The sequence below is a fragment of the Leucopleurus acutus genome, assembly GCF_964270905.1.
Source record: "Leucopleurus acutus genome assembly, chromosome: 5".
NCBI classification, from domain to species: domain Eukaryota; kingdom Metazoa; phylum Chordata; class Mammalia; order Artiodactyla; family Delphinidae; genus Leucopleurus; species Leucopleurus acutus.
The window spans coordinates 134,655,546-134,676,052 of NC_139147.1; the positions used below are offsets into that span (position 1 = coordinate 134,655,546).

Consider the following 20,507-nt stretch of genomic DNA (forward strand, 5'->3'; position numbering starts at 1 on the left):
TGATGCTGCAACCCCCCACCTTCCTCCAGACTTGCTGCCTGGTGAGATGCGATGACAAATCCCTACTGTTCAAGCCACTGCCAAGTGGATACTCTGCCTTGACAGTGAAAAGCATGCTTATTGATACCCATGACCACCACATATGACATCACTTATATGTGGAATCTAAAAAAATGATTCAAATGAACTTATTGACAAAACAGAAATAGACCCACAGACGTAGAAAACAAACTTACGGTTACCAAAGGGGAAAGTGGGGAAGGGATAAATGAAGAGTTTGGGATTAGCAGATACACATTACTATGTATAAAATGGATAAACATCAAGGGCCTACTGTATAGCACAGGGAACTACATTCAATATCTTGTAATGACCTATGACGGAAAAGACTCTGAAAAAAGAATATATATATAACTGAATCACTTTGCTGTACACCTGAAACATTGTAAATTAACTATACTTCAATAAAAAATTATGTTCAAAACAAGAAGTTGTATAAGAAAAAAAAATATGAGGAAGACAACAGAAAGTGGAATTACTCAACTCCTACTTTACTTTCTTTTCCACAAGGAGAAAATAAATACACCTAAAACCCAAGAGAAGAAAGGCTATGGGGAGACAGAACTAGCTATCATCTAAAAACTAACTTTTAATTACCCAAGTAAAATGAATATTTCTCTACATAAAAATGAAAATATTCCAGATAAAGCTGCCTTCCACCCTTCCATACCAAGTCACATGTAGCCACCATCATCAGCTTGGTGGCCGCTCTTCCAGGCCTTTTTCTACATTTACATGTTCCCACACAATATACATCATATTATTCTGTGAAGTTTTTTCCCCCATTAATGGCATCACACTGGTGAGGGTATCTCTGTACTGGTCAGGGTTCTCCTGAGAGACAGAACCAACAGAATGGATAGAGAACAGAGAGACAGATTTTTAGACAGATAGAGAGATAGTGACAAAGAGACAGAGACAGAGAGAGATTGATAGATAGGTGGATTGATTTGGAGGAATTGACTCATGCGACTGGGGGGCTGGCAAGTTCAATGTCTGCAGGGCTGGCCCTCTCTTGATGTCTCAGCTGACTGGATGAAGCCCATTCGCATTATGGAGGGTTAGTCATCTGCTTTGCTCAAAGTCTACTGATTTGAATGTTAATCGCAACTAAAAAACACCTTCACTGCAACATCTAGACTGGTGTTTGACCAAACAACTGGGTACCACAGCCTGGCCAGGTTGTCCCATAAAATTAACCATCACGGTTCTTCTGCACCTTGTTTCCCCACTGGACAACATTTCATGGAGTTCCTTCCGTGTCAGTCTGTACAGAATGACTGCATGCATAGTAAGGATGCACCATCCACTATTTAACCCTTCCGCTACTGATGGACGCACACCTTGTTTCCTTTTTCCTGTTACTAATAATGCTGACACCATGTCCTGGCATCAGCATTCTTGTGAACATGCCTCTGTTTCTCCAAAAGAGATGGGCGTGAGGTGTGGACTTGCGTAGGGGTGGGTAGGGGTGGGCATTGAAAATTTTTCATGGAGGTTGGCAACCTGCCCTCCCAAGCAAACCTCAATTTTTTAAATGACAAATTTAAAATTCATCAAGCCGAGAAGAATTCCATTTTAAGGAAAAGGTGCTCAGCACACCGGCATGTCACTATCAAAGGTAGATGCAAGGAACTTGATCAAAGTGAAAGCTGGGAGAATAGACATTCTGTTGTCCCAGCCACTGGCAGACTCATCTGAGCTGCGGTTTGCTCCGGGTCAGAAGGAGTGGCGTTACCACCTGGGAGGGCGGGCCTGGACCTTTCACGGCAGTGACCATCCATGGGAAAATCCTCTGTACCACAGGAACAAGGCAGAGACCTGCTATCTTTGGCACTAAAGGCTATGCTATCAGAACCAAAATAATTATCTTGGAGACATTGTGGCAATGAAAAAAAATGCCAGATGGTTTAAAAGGAACAAATATTGGCTCCCTTGTAGGAGCAGAAGGTGGTGAATTCTAGACACCACAGACATTGACGTTACTCCCTGGCAGATCCCAGTGTGGACCGTTACATGGATGGTCAGGAGCCCTTGGAAACAGAAGATTGATGCCCAGAAGGCTGCGGATGTCCATGCAGACAAAGAGGGACATACGAGTTGTTAGATAGGGTTGTGGGACAGGTGGGGTGGAGTGTACCCCAGAGTGGGTTCCAATTACAGAGATGCCTCTTACCAAGCCTCTCATGAGTCCTTCAGGGACAAGATGGTGACCGCTGGGTGGAATGACAGGGCCATCTGAAACCTCTGCAGACGGGGCTGGGGCCACATTAGGGCCTGAGGGAGAGATTCCCACAGCATGTCCTCCATCCACCCGTTGGACACTGGATCAGACAGAAGCAACCCTATGTAGGAAATGCTCAGAGAAGCCAGGGCTGGGACGATTCCCCCAGACGCAAGATGATACTGTCATGATCACAAATGTCTCAGCAGGCTGGAAAAATGGGCAGAAACCAATGGGAGGCGATTCAACAGCAGACTGAACACACAGGTGGAGGATGGAGACAACACCTGACAACAGCGCCTCACGGGATGAGAACTGTGGGTGTTCACAGGCTGTAACAGGTGCCCCCAAAGCCCATTCAATCTCCAGCTGCACTAGCAGAAGCCCAGGTCCAGCTGTAGCGAGACCAGGTCCTTGCAGGTAGTGGGCTGCTCTTCACGATGCCCTTCGGATCCCAGGATGCTGTGCAGGTGAGCACTTCCAGGGTAAGTCTTCCGTGCTCCCATACCTGTCCAGGTCAGTTAGACCCATGATCACAGCTACATGTCTTAATTTAAATTATTTAAAATGGATAGGAAGTGCAAAGAAGTTGTTTCTAGGAAAACTAGATAGAATGCTTTGAAGAGACCTGACAAAGGACAGTTGCTTAAAAATAACAACTGTGGCCACTGTCTGGCGGGGTGGAGGGGGCTGGAAAAGACCAGGAAAAAAAATCATGAAAACAGAAGGATTCTGCAGTCAAATCCCTTTGCTACACTTTACAGACGCTAACGCTGGCCATCAGCGACTGCACACTTTGGTTGATAAAAGAAGAATGAAGTGGGATTCTAATCAGCAGACCCCAAACTCAAAAAGATTGGCACATGGAATGTGTAATTACATATTTTATACTAAAATGTGTAAGATGTGAATATGCTTTTTTCTCTTTTTAAAAAATGTAATTGAAGTATAGTTGATGTACAGTGTTGTGTTAATTTCTGCTGTACAGCCAAGTGACTCAGTTATACATATGTATATTCTTTTCCATTATGGTTTATCACAGGATATTGAATATAGTTCCCTGGGTTATACAGTAGGACCTTGTTGTTTATCCATCCTATATATAATAGTTTGCATCTGAACTTGTGGTGAGGGAGACCTTCAAGATGGTGGAGGAGTGAGACGCAGAGATCACCTTCCTCCCCACAAATACATCAGAAATACAGCTACACGTGGAACAACTCCTACAGAACACCTACTGAACACTGGCAGAAGACCTCAGACTTCCCGAAAGATATATATATATTTTTCCTTTTTCTCTTTTTGTGAGTGTGCATGTGTATGCTTCTTTGTGTGATTTTGTCTGTATAGCTTTGCTTTTACCATTTGTCTTAGGGTTCTGTCTGTCCTTTTTTTAAAATTTTTTTTATTTTTGTATAGTTTTTAGTGCTTGTTATGGGTGGATTTGTTTTTTGGTGTGGTTGCTCTCTTCTTTCTTTTTTTATTACTTTTTAATTATTTTTAATGATTTATTTTTATTTTAATAACTTTATTTTTATTTTATTTATTTTATTTTTTTTTTCTTTCCTTCTTTTTTTCTCCCTTTTCTTCTGAGCCATGTGGCTGACAGGGTCTTGGTGCTCCGGTCAGGTGTCAGTCCTGTGCCTCTGAGGTGGGAGAGCCGAGTTCAGGACATTGGTCCACCAGAGACCTCCCAGCTCCACATAATATCAAACGGTGAAAGCTCTCCCAGAGATCCCCATCTCAATGTTATGACCCAGCTCCACTCAACGACCAGCAAGCTACAGTGCGGGACACCCTATGCCAAACAACCAGCAAGACAGGAACACAACCCCACTCATTAGCAGAGAGGCTGCCTAAAATCATAATAAGTCCACAGACACCCCAAAACACACCACCAGACGTGGACCTGCCCACCGGAAAGACAAGATCCAGCCTCATCCAGCAGAACACAGGCACCAGTTCCCTCCACCAGGAAGCCTACAAAACCCACTGAACCAACCTTAGCCACTGGGCAGGCACCAAAAACAACGGAAACTACAAACCTTCAGCCTGCAGAAAGGAGACCCCAAACACACTAAGATAAGCAAAATGAGAAGACAGAGAAACACACAGCAGACGAAGAAGCAGGGTAAAAACCCACCATACCAAACAAATGAAGAGGAAATAGGCAGTCTACCTGAAAAAGAATTCAGAGTAATGATAGTAAACATAATCCCAAATCTTGGAAACAGAATGGAGAAAATACAAGAAACGTTTAACAAGGACCAAGAAGAACTAAAGAGCAAACAAACAATGATGAACAACACCATAAAGGAAATTAAAAATACTCTAGGAGGAATCAATAGCAGAATAACTGACGCAGAAGAACAGATAAGTGACCTGGAAGATAAAATAGTGGAAATAACTACCACAGAGCAAAATAAAGAAAAAAGTATGAAAAGAATTGAGGACAGTCTCAGAGACCTCTGGGACAACATTAAATGCACCAACATTCGAATTATAGGGGTCCCAGAAGAAGAAGAGAAAAAGAAAGGGACTGAGAAAATATTTGAAGAGATTATAGTTGAAAACTTCCCTAATATGGGAAAGGAAATATTCAATCAAGTCCAGGAAGCACAGAGAATCCCATACAGCATAAATCCAAGGTGAAACATGCCAAGACACATATTGATCAAACTATCAAAAATTAAATACAAAGAAAAAATTAAAAGCATCAAGGGAAAAACAAAAATAACATACAAGGGAATCCCCATAAGGTTAACAGCTGATCTTTCAGCAGAAACTCTGCAAGCCAGAAGGGAGTGGCAGGACATATTTAAACTGATGAAAGGGAAAAACCTACAACCAAGATTACTCTACCCAGCAAGGATCTCATTAAGATTTGATGGACAAATTAAAACCTTTAAGACAAGCAAAAGCTAAGAGAATTCAGCACCACCAAAACAGCTTTACAACAAATGTTACAGGAACTTCTCTAGGCAGGAAACACAAGAGAAGGAAAAGACCTACAATAACAAACCCAAAACAATTAAGAAAACGGTAATAGGAACATACATATCCATAACTACCTTAAATGTAAATGGATTAAATGCTCCAACCAAAAGACACAGACTGGCTGAATGGATACAAAAACAAGACCCATATATTTGCTGTCTACAAGAGACCCACTTCAGACCTAGGGACACATACAGACTGAAAGTGAGGGAATGGAAAAAGTTATTCCATGCAAATGGAAATCAAAAGAAAGCTGGAGTAGCAATTCTCATATTAGACAAAATAGACTTTAAAATAAACACTATTAGAAGAGACAAAGAAGGACACTACATAATGATCAAGGGATCAATCCAAGAAGAAGATATAACAATTGTAAATATTTATGCACGCAACATAGGAGCACCTCAATACATAAGGCAAATGCTAACAGCCATAAAATGGGAAATCAACAGTAACACAATCATAGTAGGGGACTTTAACATCCCACTTACACCAAAGAACAGATCATCCAAAATGAAAACAAATAAGGAAACAAAACCTTTAAATGATATTTTATACAAGATGGACTTAATTGATATTTATAGGACATTCCATCCAAAAACAACAGAATACACTTTCTTCTCCAGTGCTAATGGAACATTCTCCAGGATAGATCATATCTTGGGTCACAAATCAAGCCTTGGTAAACTTAAGAAAATTGAAATCGTATCAAATATCTTTTCTGACCACAACGCTATGAGACTAGATATCAATTACAGGAAAAAATCTGTAAAAAATACAAAAACATGGAGGCTAAACAATACACTACTTAATAACCAAGCGATCACTGAAGAAATCAAAAAATGCCTAGAAACAAATGACAGTGAAAGCATGATGACCCAAAACCTATGGGATGCAGCAAAAGCAGTTCTAAGAGGGAAGTTTATAGCAATACAATCCTACCTCAGGAAACAAGAAATATCTCAAATAAACAACCTAACCTTACACCTAAAGCAATTAGAGAGAGGAGAACAAAAAAACCCCAAAGTTAGCAGAAGGAAAGAAATCATAAAGATTAGATCAGAAATCAATGAAAAAGAAATGAAGGAAACGATAGCAAAGATCAATAAAACTAAAACCTGGTTCTTTGAGAAGTTAAACAAAATTGATAATCCATTAGCCAGACTCATCAGGAAAAAGAAAGAGAAGACTCAAATCAATAGAATTAGAAATGAAAAAGGAGAAGTAACAACTGACACTGCAGAAATACAAAGGATCATGAGAGGTTACTACAAGCAATTATATGCCAATAAAACAGACAACCTGGAAGAAATGGACAAATTCTTAGAAAAGCACAACCTTCTGAGACTGAACCTTGAAGAAATAGAAAATATAAACAGACCAATCACAAGCACTAAAATTGAAACTGTGATTAAAAGTCTTCCAACAAACAAAAGCCCAGGACCAGATGGCTTCACAGGCGAATTCTATAAGACATTTAGAGAAGAGCTAACACCTTTCCTTCTCAAACTCTTCCAAAATATAGCAGAGGGAAGAACACTTCCAAAATCATTCTACGAGGCCACCATCACCCTGATACCAAAACCAGACTAAGATGTCACAAAGAAAGAAAACTACAGGCCAATATCACTGATGAACATAGATGCACAAATCCTCAACAAAATACTAGCAAACAGAATCCAACAGCACATTAAAAGGATCATACACCATGATCAAGTGGGGTTTATCCCAGGAATGCAAGGATTCTTCAATATACACAAATCAATCAATGTGATACACCATATTAACAAATTGAAGGATAAAAACCATATGATCACTCAACTGATGCAGAAAAAGCTTTTGACAAAATTCAACACCGATTTATGATAAAAACTCTCCAGAAAGTAGGCATAGAGGGAACTTAGCTCAACATAATAAAGGCCATATATGACAAACCCACAGCCAACATCGTTCTCAATGGTGAAAAACTGAAACCATTCCTTCTAAGATCAGGAACAAGACAAGGTTGCACACTCTCACCACTATTATTCAACATAGTTTTGGAAGTTTTAGCCACAGAAATCAGAGAAGAAAAAGAAATAAAAGGAATCCAAATCAGAAAAGAAGAATTAAAGCTGTCACTGTTTGCAGATGACATGATATTATACATAGAGATTCCTAAAGTTGCTACCAGAAAACTACTAGAGCTAATCAATGAATTTGGTAAAGTAGCAGGATACAAAATGAATGCACAGAAATCTCTTGCACTCCTATACACTAATGATGAAAAATCTGAAAGAGAAATTAAGGAAACACTCCCATTTACCATTGCAACAGAAAGAATAAGATACATAGAAATAAAGCTACCGAAGGAGACAAAAGACCTGTATGCAGAAAACTATAAGACACTGATGAAAGAAATTAAAGATGATTCAAACAGATGGAGAGATATACCATGTTCTTGGATTGGAAGAATCAACGTTGTGAAAATGACTATACTACCCAAAGCAATCTACAGATTCAGTGCAATCCCTATCAAACTACCAATGGCATTTTTCACAGAACTAGAACAAAAAAATTTCACAATTTGTATGGAAACACAAAAGACCCGAATAGCCAAAGCAATCTTGAGAAAGAAAAATGGAGCTGGAGGAATCAGGCTCCTGGACTTCAGACTATACTACAAAGCTACCGTAATCAAGACAGTATGGTACTGGCACAAAAACAGAAGTGTAGATCAATGGAACAGGATAGAAAGCCCAGGGATAAACCCACGCACATATGGTCACCTTATTTTTGATAAAGAAGGCAAGAATATACAGTGGAGAAAAGACAGTCTCTTCAATAAGTTGTGCTGGGAAAACTGGACAGCTACATGTAAAAGAATGAAATTAGAACACTCCCTAACACCATACACAAAAATAAACTTAAAATGGATTAAAGACCTAAATGTAAGGCTAGACACTATAAAACTCTTAGAGGAAAACATAGGCAGAACACTCTATGACATCAATCACAGCAAGATCCTTTTTGACCCACCTCCTAGAGAAATGGAAATAAAAATAAACAAATGGGACCTAGTGAAACTTAAAAGCTTTTGCACAGCAAAGGAAAGCAGAAACAAGACAAAAAGACAACCCTTGGAATGGGAGAAAATATTTGCAAATGAAGCAACTGACAGAGGATTAATGTCCAAAATTTACAAGCAGCTCATGCAGTTCAATATCAAAAAAAACAACCCAATCCAAAAATGGGCAGAAGGCCTAAATAGACATTTCTCCAAAGAAGATACACAGATTGCCAACAAACACATGAAAGGATGCTCAACATCACTAATCATTAGAGAAATGCAAATCAAAACTACTATGAATTTTCACCTCACATCAGTCAGAATGGCCATCATCAAAAAATCTACAAACAATAAGTGCTGGAGTGGGTGTGGAGAAAAGGGAACCCTCTTGTGCTGTTGGTAGGAAGGTAAATTGATACAGTCACTATGGAGAACAGTAGGAGGTTCCTTAAAAAACTAAAAATAGAACTACCATATGACCCAGCGATCCCACTACTGGGCATATACCCTGAGAAAACGATAATTCAAAAAGAGTCATGTACCACAATGTTCACTGCAGCTCTATTTACAATAGCCAGGACATGGAAGCAACGTAAGTGCCCACTGACAGATGAATGGATAAAGAAGATGTAGCACATATATACAATGGAATATTATGCAGCCATAAAAAGAAATGAAATTGAGTTGTAGTGAGGTGGATGGACCTAGAGCCTTTCATACAGAATGAAGTAAGTCAGAAAGAGAAAAACAAATACCATATGCTAACACGTATGTATGGAATCTAAAAAAAAAAAAACAAAAAAGAAGGTTCTGAGGAACCTAGAGGCAGGACAGGAATAAAGATGCAGATGTAGAGAATGGACTTGAGGACACGGGGAGGGGGAAGGGTAAGCTGGGATGAAGTGAGAGAGTGGCATGGACATATATACACTACCAACTGTAAAATAGATAGCTAGTGGGAAGCAGCCGCATAGCACAGGGAGATCAGCTCGGTGCTTTGTGACCACCTAGAGGGGTGGGATAGGGAGGGTGGGAAGGAGATGCAAGAGGGAGGAGATATGGGGATATATGTATATGTAGAGCTGATTCACTTTGTTATAGAGCAGAAACTAACAGAAAAAAATATTTGGAGACTTGGAAAAATTATATATGTATTTGAAATTTAAAAAAAAATAGTTTGCAATGTGCTAATCCCAAACTCCCAATCCTTCCCTCTGAATATGATTTTCTTTGGTTCTTTTTCACTGACTTTTTCAGTTAACCCACCAGCTCCCAAGACAACCGCATCTACTCAAAGTGCTTTCCCTACTGTCTTATGTTCAATTCTGGTGGCAAATTTCACAGGAAGCACTTGTGAGCTAGAAGACAGTCCAGGGAGCAGGATGAGGATGGAGAGGCTCTATGGCTCACAAGCTCCTGGTAGCATTCTTCAAGTCCATTGCGCGGTCAGGCTGAGGGACGTGCAGACAGAGAGAAGAGGACGGTCCCTTTCTCTGCCTCTCTCTTCCTCTTCACCTATCCGTCTATGTAGCTTCCCCCTTTCATTTCAAAGAATCACCCTTTCTGCTCACACTCTAGATTGTAAGCTCATAGAGCATAAGCCAAATACCTGTCATAAATGCCCTATGGATGGACTTTCATCCCATTCACAACTGCCTTTAATTTTAGGCCACAGGTTTCCAACTGAGAAAAATGCAATTATTTGCATTTGACTCCACATGTTCCCTAGCCCAGCCTCCTCTGTGCTTTTGGAACAAGATCAATGCAATAGGCAGAGGATCTTTCCAATTGATGATCCTGGGTGACCGATACAAGAAAACAGTATTTACTTACTCTATGCCAAGTACGACATTCACAACTTTTAAATACGTTATGTCTTTTCATTCTCATCGACTTCGAGAGGTTGTTACCCATGTCTCCATTTATACAATTGAAAAATAGAAAAGCAAAGAGGGGTTGGTTTCCTTTTCATACACTCAGCAAGAAACAAGAGAGCAAGATGCCTACCCAGGCCAGACTCGAGAATCCACATTCTCTTTCCAACATACCGCACTGTCTGCAGAGGTGTAAAGAGCCAGGTAGGTTGTCTTGTGAAAGTGTGTGTGTCTGTATGTGTGCGTGTGGTCTGGAGTGTGGGGGGAGAGGAAAGCCAGGAAGATGTGGCCGAATTAGACTGGCACATCTGCACACAGAGCTTGAGGATATTAACGGGCAGAGGAGTAAAGGGGCAGAAAAGGGACAAGTCGGTCCCAACTGTGAGAAAAGAGAAAAAGCTGGTCCGAGATACTTGGTGGTCAGAGCCCTGGGAGGCTCCGGGAGGAAAGTGGCTGCTAGAAAAGCAGGATCAACCACAAGCCAAGAGGGAGCTGCCCAGGGCTTGAACGGGAAAGGCCTTCCCCAGAGGCCATAAGGGTGGGGAGGAGAGGAAGGAGATGGTCTCGAGGATAGAGGTGAGGGAGGTAGACACCCCCCCGCACAGCCAGAGGCACGTGCAGAGGAGCAGCTGTCTGTGGGTCGGAGCAGGGGTCGGACAGAGCTCTTCCAATTGCTGGGCCAGGGGCAAGCCCACCCCAGACTGGACCCTGCTGGGCTGTGCTGGTAACAGCTGCATATATGTGGCTCCTCTAAGGCAGGGGTTGATTCTCACAGTGGGCTGAATAGGAAACTCGGGGGGAGAGCCTGGACGTGTGTCTTTTAAAAAGCTTTCCAGATAGACACAAGCTCAATTTGAACCAAAAGGCTTTCAACCCAATTCAGGAGGCATTTACTGGATGCCTTGGGAAACAAAGATGAACATCCATTGACAGATGAATGGATAAAGAAGACGTGGTGTATATACACAATGGAATATTACTCAGCCATAAAAAAGAATGAAGTAATGCCATTTGCAGCAACATGGATGGACCTAGAGATGATCATAGTAAGTGAGACAGAGAAAGACAAATATCATATGATATCACTTACATGTAGAATCTTTAAAAAAGATATAAATAACTTTAAATACAAAACTGAAATAGACCCACAGACAGAGACAACAAATTTATGGTTATCAAAGGGGAAAGGTGGGGAGGGATAAATTAGGAGTTTGCGATTAACATATACACACTACTATATATAAAATAAGTAACCAACAAGGACCTACTGTAGAGCACAGGGAACTATACGCAGTATTCTGTAGTAGCCTATAAGGGAGAAGAATATGAAAAAGAATATATAAAGTATGTAGAATATATATATATATGTGTGTGTGTATATATATATACATACTTTATATATTCTACATACTTTATATATATATATATATATATATATATATAAAACGGAATCACTTTGATGTACACCTGAAACTAACACAACACTGTGAATCAACTATACTTCAATTTAAAAAAATAACAATTTAAAAAATTGACAGGGGCACAAAATGACAACTGTGTCCTTACTTGAGTTTGTAACCATTATCTCCCTCCCGCAGACATTTTATTTTCTAATATATTTATTTGTTTGGCTGTGCCGGGTCTTAGTTGCAGCACGCGGGATCTTTTTAGTTGCGGCATGCATGTGGGATCTAGTTCCCCAACCAGGGATGGAACCCGGGCCCCATGCACTGGGAGTGCAGGGTCTCAGCCACTGGACCACCGGGGAATTCCCTCCCACAGACTTTTTAGATAGTAGGCGTTCCCTCCAGTTACGCATCAAGGTCACATTTTAAAATTTCAATATTTCAAAGGCTGAAGAAAGATGAATCATTGGGGTGCTTTTCCTATCACCCTTTTCATCAAATATCACACGACCATAGACATCTGAGGAAAGTGGCATCTGTACCGTTCTTTCAGACACTAGTTCTTAAATCCGAGGAAGTTTCAGAACCACCTAGAGAGCCTGTTAAAACCCAGATGGCTGGGCCGACCCCCAGTGCTTCCCATTCAGTAGGTCCAGGGTGCGGCCCAAGCATCTGCATCTCTAACAACTTCCAGGTGCTGCTGCTACTGGTCCTGGGACCACACTTTGAGAACCACTTTCTCAGGCAATTTTGGATCATTGCCATCAAACCATCTTTATTGAGGAAACCACAAAGCCTGCCTTTCACAGCCACTTTAATGTGCAGACAGCAAGGGATTTTATACACGTCCCCACGGCCCGTAGCCGATCGCATGTGCAAAACCACTCAACGTGTTTCTGGTGCAGCCACACATCGCTTGCTGATACAGCCCTGTATCACAGAGCAAACCGAGTGCTGCAGCTCGTGGGTGTAGGGCAGCCAGCCTGAGCTTGTCTGGACGGGGTCCCTGAGATCCTGCATCTACCACACGTGGCAGGCTGGGTGAACGGACCGCCCCATCTTACAGTTGTGGAAGTTTAGGGTCCCCAGGGGGGACATGACCTGCCCACACTGGACTCTGCATTTTCGACAGAGCCTCACTTCCTCTGCACCCCGTTTCCAGTTAGGGGCACGGAGGCTCACTGGGACCGATGGCGGGCGGGACTCACTGGCGGAGCCTGACGGCAAAGCAGGTCGTCACCTACCTCCTTACCTTCCTCACTACTTATGCCTGCAGGACCCCTGGCCCCCAACCTAACTGGCCGTGGATGCTGTGATTTTGGAATTCCTGTTTCTGATTATTACAGTTTTTCTGTGGACTCTATTCTGTCACATTTGCAGGCAGCTATTTCCCATCCCTACTCAGATGCAGGCTGTCCCCCGCACCCCTGCTCCCCACATCAGGCCTCCTCAGAACGGCTGAAGGCTCAGAGGCTAAGCAATGGTGCCCGTGGAGCACTCCACCCCAGTTCCAGGCGGGGTACTGGCCACAGGCTGCAGTGCCAAAGGGCACAAGGGTGTGGCAGGTCCCAGGGCCCTGTACTCTGTACCAAGAGCTGCTTCCTCATCCGTCCTCCTCTGGCACAGAGACCCCCCTGTCTGGCAGGGCCCCTCGGAGCGACGCCAACCCTGTGTCCTTCTAGGGACAACTTGAGAGCATTCAGAAATCAGTCCCCTATCTTCAAACATGCCAGATGCTGGGTGGACAAGAGACTGGTCTATAAAGCCCATGTTTCAACAGTTGCAGAAATGCCTTTAAAATACACACCAGCAAACCTCAGAAAGAAATCAGCTCTCCCCTTCCCAAATCCCAGCGCAACACAGCTTGAGGAATTCCTCTGCCCACACCAATCTGGTGGTCTTGCGGGTCAATGCTTCTCAAAGACCGCCTTCTACACTTAATGGGCCAGGGTTCTAACATCCCTGTGCCTCAGTTTCCTCATCTGTAAAATGGGAGCAATCACAGTACTCAGACTTATTGTGAAGGTTAAGAGCGCAGATGCATATAAATTTCTTCTGGCATATAAATTTCTACGGCCCCCTGTCAGAGGGGGCCATACAGTCTAGCTCCAATAACGACGATGCTCTAATTATTATGGGGGCCACAAACTATGCGTTTGCCTCACTTATGTCATTTAGCGCTTTCAAATTAATGAGAGAAGAATCTTTTCTACCCGGCACACACAATGTGTTTTTTCTACAGAAAGGGAAAAGTGGGGCCCATCCCCCAACTGGGGGTGGCATAGGAGGGGCACCAAAGGACGAAAGGGGTCCTCACAGGGTGTATGGAGGTCCAACTGCCGTTCAGAGGAAAGCGACGTCCAGCAGCAGCCACACTCAGAGGAGCGAGCGGGTAAAACAATCACTGTCCAAACAAGAAAAGCACCACTGCCAATCCCAGCACTTACGTCCAGAACCGTCCATTGTTCCACTACAATAGCATCGTAGCCCTGCATGGTTTTGCTATCTTCTGTGGAAACTGCTTCAAAGATGAATACTCCATCTGTCAAGCCGTGTAAGGAATCTGTGGAAAAAGAAAAGGCGGGGTGGGGTGGAGGGAGGTTGCTGTAAACCGTCTGTGGCAGAAGCCTTACAAGCAGCAAAAATTTTCACTGCATTCATTAATAATCCCAATCAGAACATCTTTTCAGCATGTTAATTAAAGAAGGCATACACAACCACAGAGTCTAGCCCCATCAGAATGAATGAGACTAATTTACCTTGCAGTTTTGAATAATATCCTTGATTTTATGAGCCCAAATTTCATTGTTAGCAATCACCATTTGATTTCATGCGTTTACCTTCCTTTTCATGCTCCAACGTCAGAATGCACTGGGGAGAACTTATTCGGGGGAAATGCAGTCACTTAGAGACAGTTTTTAGAAGAAAACTATATTGAGGTGAGAGAAATTATTTTGAAGTGGGGATAGATGCAACGCAGCGCTCTGGGCTTGCAGACACAGTTCAGATGCGCTGATTCCTCGACATTTGTGTGACATGGGTGCAGTACTTGGGACACTTCACGCAGCTCTTGTCAGGAGGTGAAATTTGGGGGAAGGGAGAATTTTTCAAAATGATTTACCATTGAAAATGTTTCCCTGGGCACTGCTATAGTTAATGGTAAAGTTCCGTATAATTCAACAAACCTACATCAAACATAGCATGATTCAGAACTGTCTCAGGCAATGAAGATGTCAAGAAAAACACAACAGGGTCCTTGCCCCTGAAGAAGACTTTCAAGGAGGCACTTTTTAAGTTAATACCCTAGATTCACTTAGATGAGGGACTGTGGAAACAGACGAATGGACTCAGAAGCAGGTGGTTTGGGCCCATGCTCTATCGGAAAAGGGATCTGACCCTTTGAGGGGTTTGGTTTCTTGTCTGTGAAAGGGGGTTGTAGACAGAGAATTCCTCCTGGTCAGTATTCTACAAATCACTGTTCAGTTGCACTGTGCTGGACTGAACTCTGTCCCCACCCCCCACCCCCGATTCATATGTTGAAACTCTAACCTCCAAAGTGAGTACATTTGGAAATAGATCCTTTCCAGGGATAATTAAGGTTCAATGAGGTCATAAGGGTGGGCCCTAGTCCAACAGGACTGATGTCCTTACAAGAAGAGGAAGAGACACCAGAGCACCACCCACCCTAACCCCCTAACCTTGCACAGAGGAAAGCCCATAGGAGGACACAGAGAAGGTGGCCATCTGCAAGTCAGGAAAGGAGGCCTCACCAGAAACCGAATTTGCCAACTCCCTGATCATGGACGTCCAGCCTCCTGATCTATGAGAAAATAAATGTCTATTGTTCAAGCCAACCAGTCTGTGGTGTTTTGTTATGGCAACAGACATAAAAATATGTTTAGTGATATAAAGGACAATTCACACAATAATGTGATCTTTTCTTCATCAGGAAGGAAAGGGAGACAAACACAGAAAGCCCCCTGAGTCACACTGGAGTTCAGGAACTGCCAGCGCTTTCCAGAAGTTACAAAAAGACAGACAGATGGAAACATATAGCAACCTTCAGCTTCTGTCTTCCAACAGACCTCACAAGCAAGTCAAAAAGCCGTCAGAATCAGAAAATTATTTGCAACAACAAAAATAAGTAATAAATAAATGGCTACATTTAACACTCTTTATTGTATGTAAAAAGTTTCCAGGACTTCCCTAGTGGCGCAGTGGTTAAGAATCCGCCTGCCAATGCAGGGGACATGGGTTCGAGCCCTGGTCTGGGAGGATCCCACATGCCGCGGAGCAACTAAGCCCGTGCACCACAACTGCTGAGCCTGTGCTCTAGAGCCCACAAGCCACAACTACTGAGCCCGCATGCCACAACTACTGAAGCCCACGTGCCTAGAGCCCGTGCTCCACAGCAAGAGAAGCCACTGCAATGAGAAGCCCACGCACCACAAGGAAGAGTAGCCCCTGCTCGCCGCAACTAGAGAAAGCCCATGAGCAGCAACGAAGACCCAACATGGCCATAAATAAATAAATAAATAAATAAAAAGCTTCCAGGGCTGAAGGGAATTTTAACTGCACGACCTTTCCAGAGAACAACTTAACAATGTCTCAAAAGACTGAAACACAAAAGTCCATCCTCTTTGACTCAGAAACCCTACCTCTTTCAGTCTCTTCTGAGCACCCTGGCACCCATTATGTGCCAGGTACTCTTGTGATCACTGGTGACAAATGAAGACCCCGCCCCCATGGAGCTTCCCCTGCCCTGCAGGGGGAGAAAACATAATGTCCCAGGGTATAAATGCTATGAGAATATAAAGTGGGCTGGGGCGGGGCGGGGTGTTGCATGGAGGTAGAGGCGATGGCACAGCTGTTTCTGAAAGAAGTGCTCAGGGTAGTTCCCCCCACTTTGAGTAGATATATGAACTAACTGCAAGCCAGGTCTGCGGGGTTTGAGAGTTCAAGGTAGAGGACACAGCTTGAATAGAAATGAAGAGTGAATGAGGGGTCACCAAGGACCAGACAAGCAGCAGAATCATGAGAAGAAATTCAAGACTAAGACAATGGTGGAGAGATAAGCCAACCAGGGGCTTATCCATGTGACTCGCTTGGCCAGTGGGATCTTAGCGGGTGTGACACAAGCAGGAGCTTGCAAAGCACTGGCGTGTTGAACTTGATCTCACATCTGTGCCACCACTTTGAGAGCACATGCCCCAGCTAGCCTGTTGGAACAGAGCTGCCCCGGTGGAGCGTAGCCTAGATCAGCTGATCCATAGACCTGAGAGTCGGCCCAGCTGCCTCAAAGAAGTTGCTCCAGGCAACCTACAAATATGAGAGAATAAATTATTACTGTTTTAAGCCAGTGAGCTCTGGAGTGGTTTGTTACACAGCATCATCCTGGCAATATCTGACTGTTACAATGCCCAACTGAAACTTAAGAAATCTGAGACCAGTGTACTTCACTTAGCCTGGGGAACATTCCTGATTATTCCAGAATGATAGAGGGGCCTGACCAACTCAACAAACCACAGCTCTGAGGGGAATTCCTGGCACACAGCAGCCTCATCCTGATATTCTTCCTACGGACAAGACAAAACTCCATTTTAAATAAGATCCCTATGGGTTAATCAATACTGTGCTCCATTTTTGTATTTGTTTCCTATACTGAGAGTCTGTTACCAATCAGCCTTGGCAAAAGTGCTAAGCTTGCCTCTCTCATCTGCTCTGCTAAAAAGTTTCCCCCAAGTGTTTGTTCAATGTCCTCCTAAAAGACATTTTACTAAGGTGACCGAGGAAGGACAGAACTGCTCTCTGGCTGAACCACATTTAAATATTTGGGCCTCCAGGACAAGCACGGACTATAGTCCAGCTCACTTACCAAGTTCTGGGTAACACAGGTCCAGCTGGAGCCCCTGCCACAGTAGGGATGCCCTATGGAACCCCTTTGAATAAAGCTTTCCCAAGTCCTGACCTGGTGATGTTTGGGACCAGAAGATACTCACTGATCCTTCAGTAGCCTATGATCACAGCACACATTTCTTCAAGGCTTCTACAAAGATATGTTATACCCAATTTCCAAAGTCTCTACCTACAGATCTCCTTACCAGTAAGCCTCTAAGCCCTTTCAATGTGCCTACCACATGCTCTAAGTATTAGAGTGCTCAGCACGATATAGATAGAGTTGAGGTCCACTTGGGGAAGGAGACAGTGCAGCTCATCCAACTTTCTTTCCTACCCCCTGCCTGGCATCCCCTCCTTCGCTCCAAGTCACAAGCCTGGGAGGAGGGCTGTGTGGTCCAGGCTTGGGGGCGTGAAGCAGGAACAAACCAGGTCCTTATTTACCATCCTCCTAACTCAGTCCTGCCTGCAGCGTCTCAGCCCGCTGCTCAGCTCTTCGGAATCCAGACTGCTGATTCACCCACTTCACTACACAGCAAATTCAGAATGGCTGTCAAAATTTGGTCATCTGTAACAGCAAAAAAGTCAATGAACCACAGCCAGCAGACAGCTGGGCTTTTAAAGAACCCCTTGTTTTGACGGCCTCATCCACCACCCGTCTCTTCATCACCTTCCTAGCTCAGCCTCGCTGTAGTGTGCTCCGAGCTGGTATAAATAGGTCTCTCTCAGAGTGCAGCTCCCCATGCAAAAAGGTTAAATCATCCTCCATCTATGGAAAACATTCCATTATCACTGCATTTTTTTTATTAAAGTGAAGATGCTTCCCTACTGTGCACAGAAAGCTATTTGCCCTGGCGTTGTATAAATATTTGATGCCGGTCTTTTGGCAAAAGGACACCTTAACTTTCCAAGCTTATGCTTTACAAGAAGGATGTGAGAAAAGGAGATTTGCCCTATTAGCCCAAGAGGTAAATTCTATGAGAAAACTGCTCTTCCCCTGCAGCCTCTGGGACACGAAGATTCCATCTAGCAAGCTACCCTTCAGGCTCACCCTAGGTGCTGCACCTCTCCCAAGTCCAGCGTGAAATGCACACGCCATCGACATAAGGGGTTGATGCATGTGGTCTACTAGAAAATGTTACTGTTCTCATTTTACAGGCTAGGATGGTTTAAATGCCCACACTGGCGTCACTGGCATAACAGATGTCCTTGGCCCCCTGAAACCCCTTTTCCCCACCAGCATGGCACTCACGGCACCACCTTGGCTCCAGGAGTGGCCTGTACCAACTGCATAGCCATAATCGCCCGTGTTATAGGGACGTGCAGCCGCACGCAACCAATCGGACAATGGTGTGTGCAGCTCCCCCATCACCCCACAGCTAATCTGCTGACATTATCAAGAGTGGAGCAGGCCTGCTGCTTCTCTTGCTTCTGCAGCCCTCACTTCTGCTCTCGGCCTGCCTGCCTTCCTGCAGTCCCTGTTTGAAGCAGTGAGTAAGTTACAGTTAGGGGCAGCCTGCAACTTCAGTGTCATTTATCAGACCAGATGACCAGATGGGGAGGAAACACCCTGATTCTGTGCTCGCCAGCTATGAGGCCCTCTGCCAGGCACATTCATGGCTTCTCATGGAATGCCTCCCCCCGCCGCAAGTTCTGCAAGGTTATCATTCCCTCTAAGTGGTGAGAAGATGGAAGGAAGCTATAGGCGTGAAACCATTTGTCCACATTCAAGCGCATACAAGGGCCTATCTCGACCTGAAATGTAGTTTGTGTGACTCCAAAGCCTATGCTCTTTCAACAGGTGACAGCTATTTTATTTTGCTACCACGAGGATGTGCCAGGGGCTGTGCTCCAGCCGGGGGATGAGCAGCCTAGGCGCCCAGCCTCATGGAGCAGGCGTGCTCTGACCACTAGGCAGCTCTCCCTGCCCTCGTGTTTTGTGGCATCTCAGTGGGGTTGCAGTGAGATGGCCTTACAGCTTCTGTTTGGGGCCAAATCCGTGCAGAGGCCACGCCTTCCTGCATGGGGCAAAGAAAGAACAAAAATATGTGTGTCAATGGATAAGCTGTATCTATCAACACAAGGGACAGCACACAGCAGTGAGAAAAAAATGATCTGCAGTGACGTGTAAAAATGTGGATGAATCTAACAAGGAGAAGCCAAATGGAAAGAAGCCAAACAAGGGCAGACTCCACCCACATAAAGTTCACGCCCCACCTGTGACGCTTCCAGTCAGGACTGTGGTCGCCCTGGGGGAGAGGCATTGTGAGGTTGTGAGTGGGACTCTGATGGGGCTGGGATGCTGTTTCTTGATCTGGCGCCGGTTACATGGGTGTGCTCGCCTTGTGAAAACCCACTGAGCTGGACCCTTAGGACCTGTCTTGGTTTCTGTACGTGTGCTATACTGCAGGAAAAAATTTACTTAAAAGACGTGCCATGGATAGAAGAGAAAATGCATTTCATGGTGTAAGTGAAATTTACCCCTTATGTTATTCAGCGGCTCCTCTGAAATAGAAGCTACGCCTGCAACCACTAGGCCAACGTGCCTGGAGCCTGCGGTCGGACAAGGGAGTGGCCGTGAACTTCCTGCAACCTCATCCTCCCTTGCTCCCCCAGTCTGCAGGGGCCTGGTGATGCACACCCCAACACCAGCTCCCCCCAGCACTACGCATTACTGTGCAGCATCCGGAAACCTTTATTGGTCGCCTCCTGTATACAGTGCACGGTGGACAGACACTGGGACACTAAGAAGCATAGGAAGCAGGCCCTTGCCCAAGGGCCTGCAAACATGTCTGCCTAAAATATGTGTCCCTACGTGTATTTTATTTTAAATACGTACATGTTTTTTACCTATGTATTTTGCAAATACAAGGTAATCTGGTTTATGTCAGGCATCAAAAATGTGGTGTAAATACCAAATGTTATTTGGATGGACGTGAAGCTGGGGCATCAGAGAGAGTCTTCAGGAAAACCTAATCTTTAAAGAGGTAGGAAAGGAGGGA

At 44.0% G+C, this 20,507-nt stretch overlaps 1 protein-coding gene across 1 annotated transcript in view; it reads right to left on the bottom strand.

Moving 5' to 3' along the window:
• Positions 1-20,507, bottom strand: part of RFTN1 (raftlin, lipid raft linker 1) — a 204,244-nt gene that overhangs the window by 29,150 nt on the left and 154,587 nt on the right. The window contains exon 7 of the mRNA XM_082839511.1: positions 14,058-14,173. Coding sequence (XP_082695637.1) covers positions 14,058-14,173 — 116 coding nt within the window. The remainder of the gene's footprint in view (positions 1-14,057; positions 14,174-20,507) is intronic.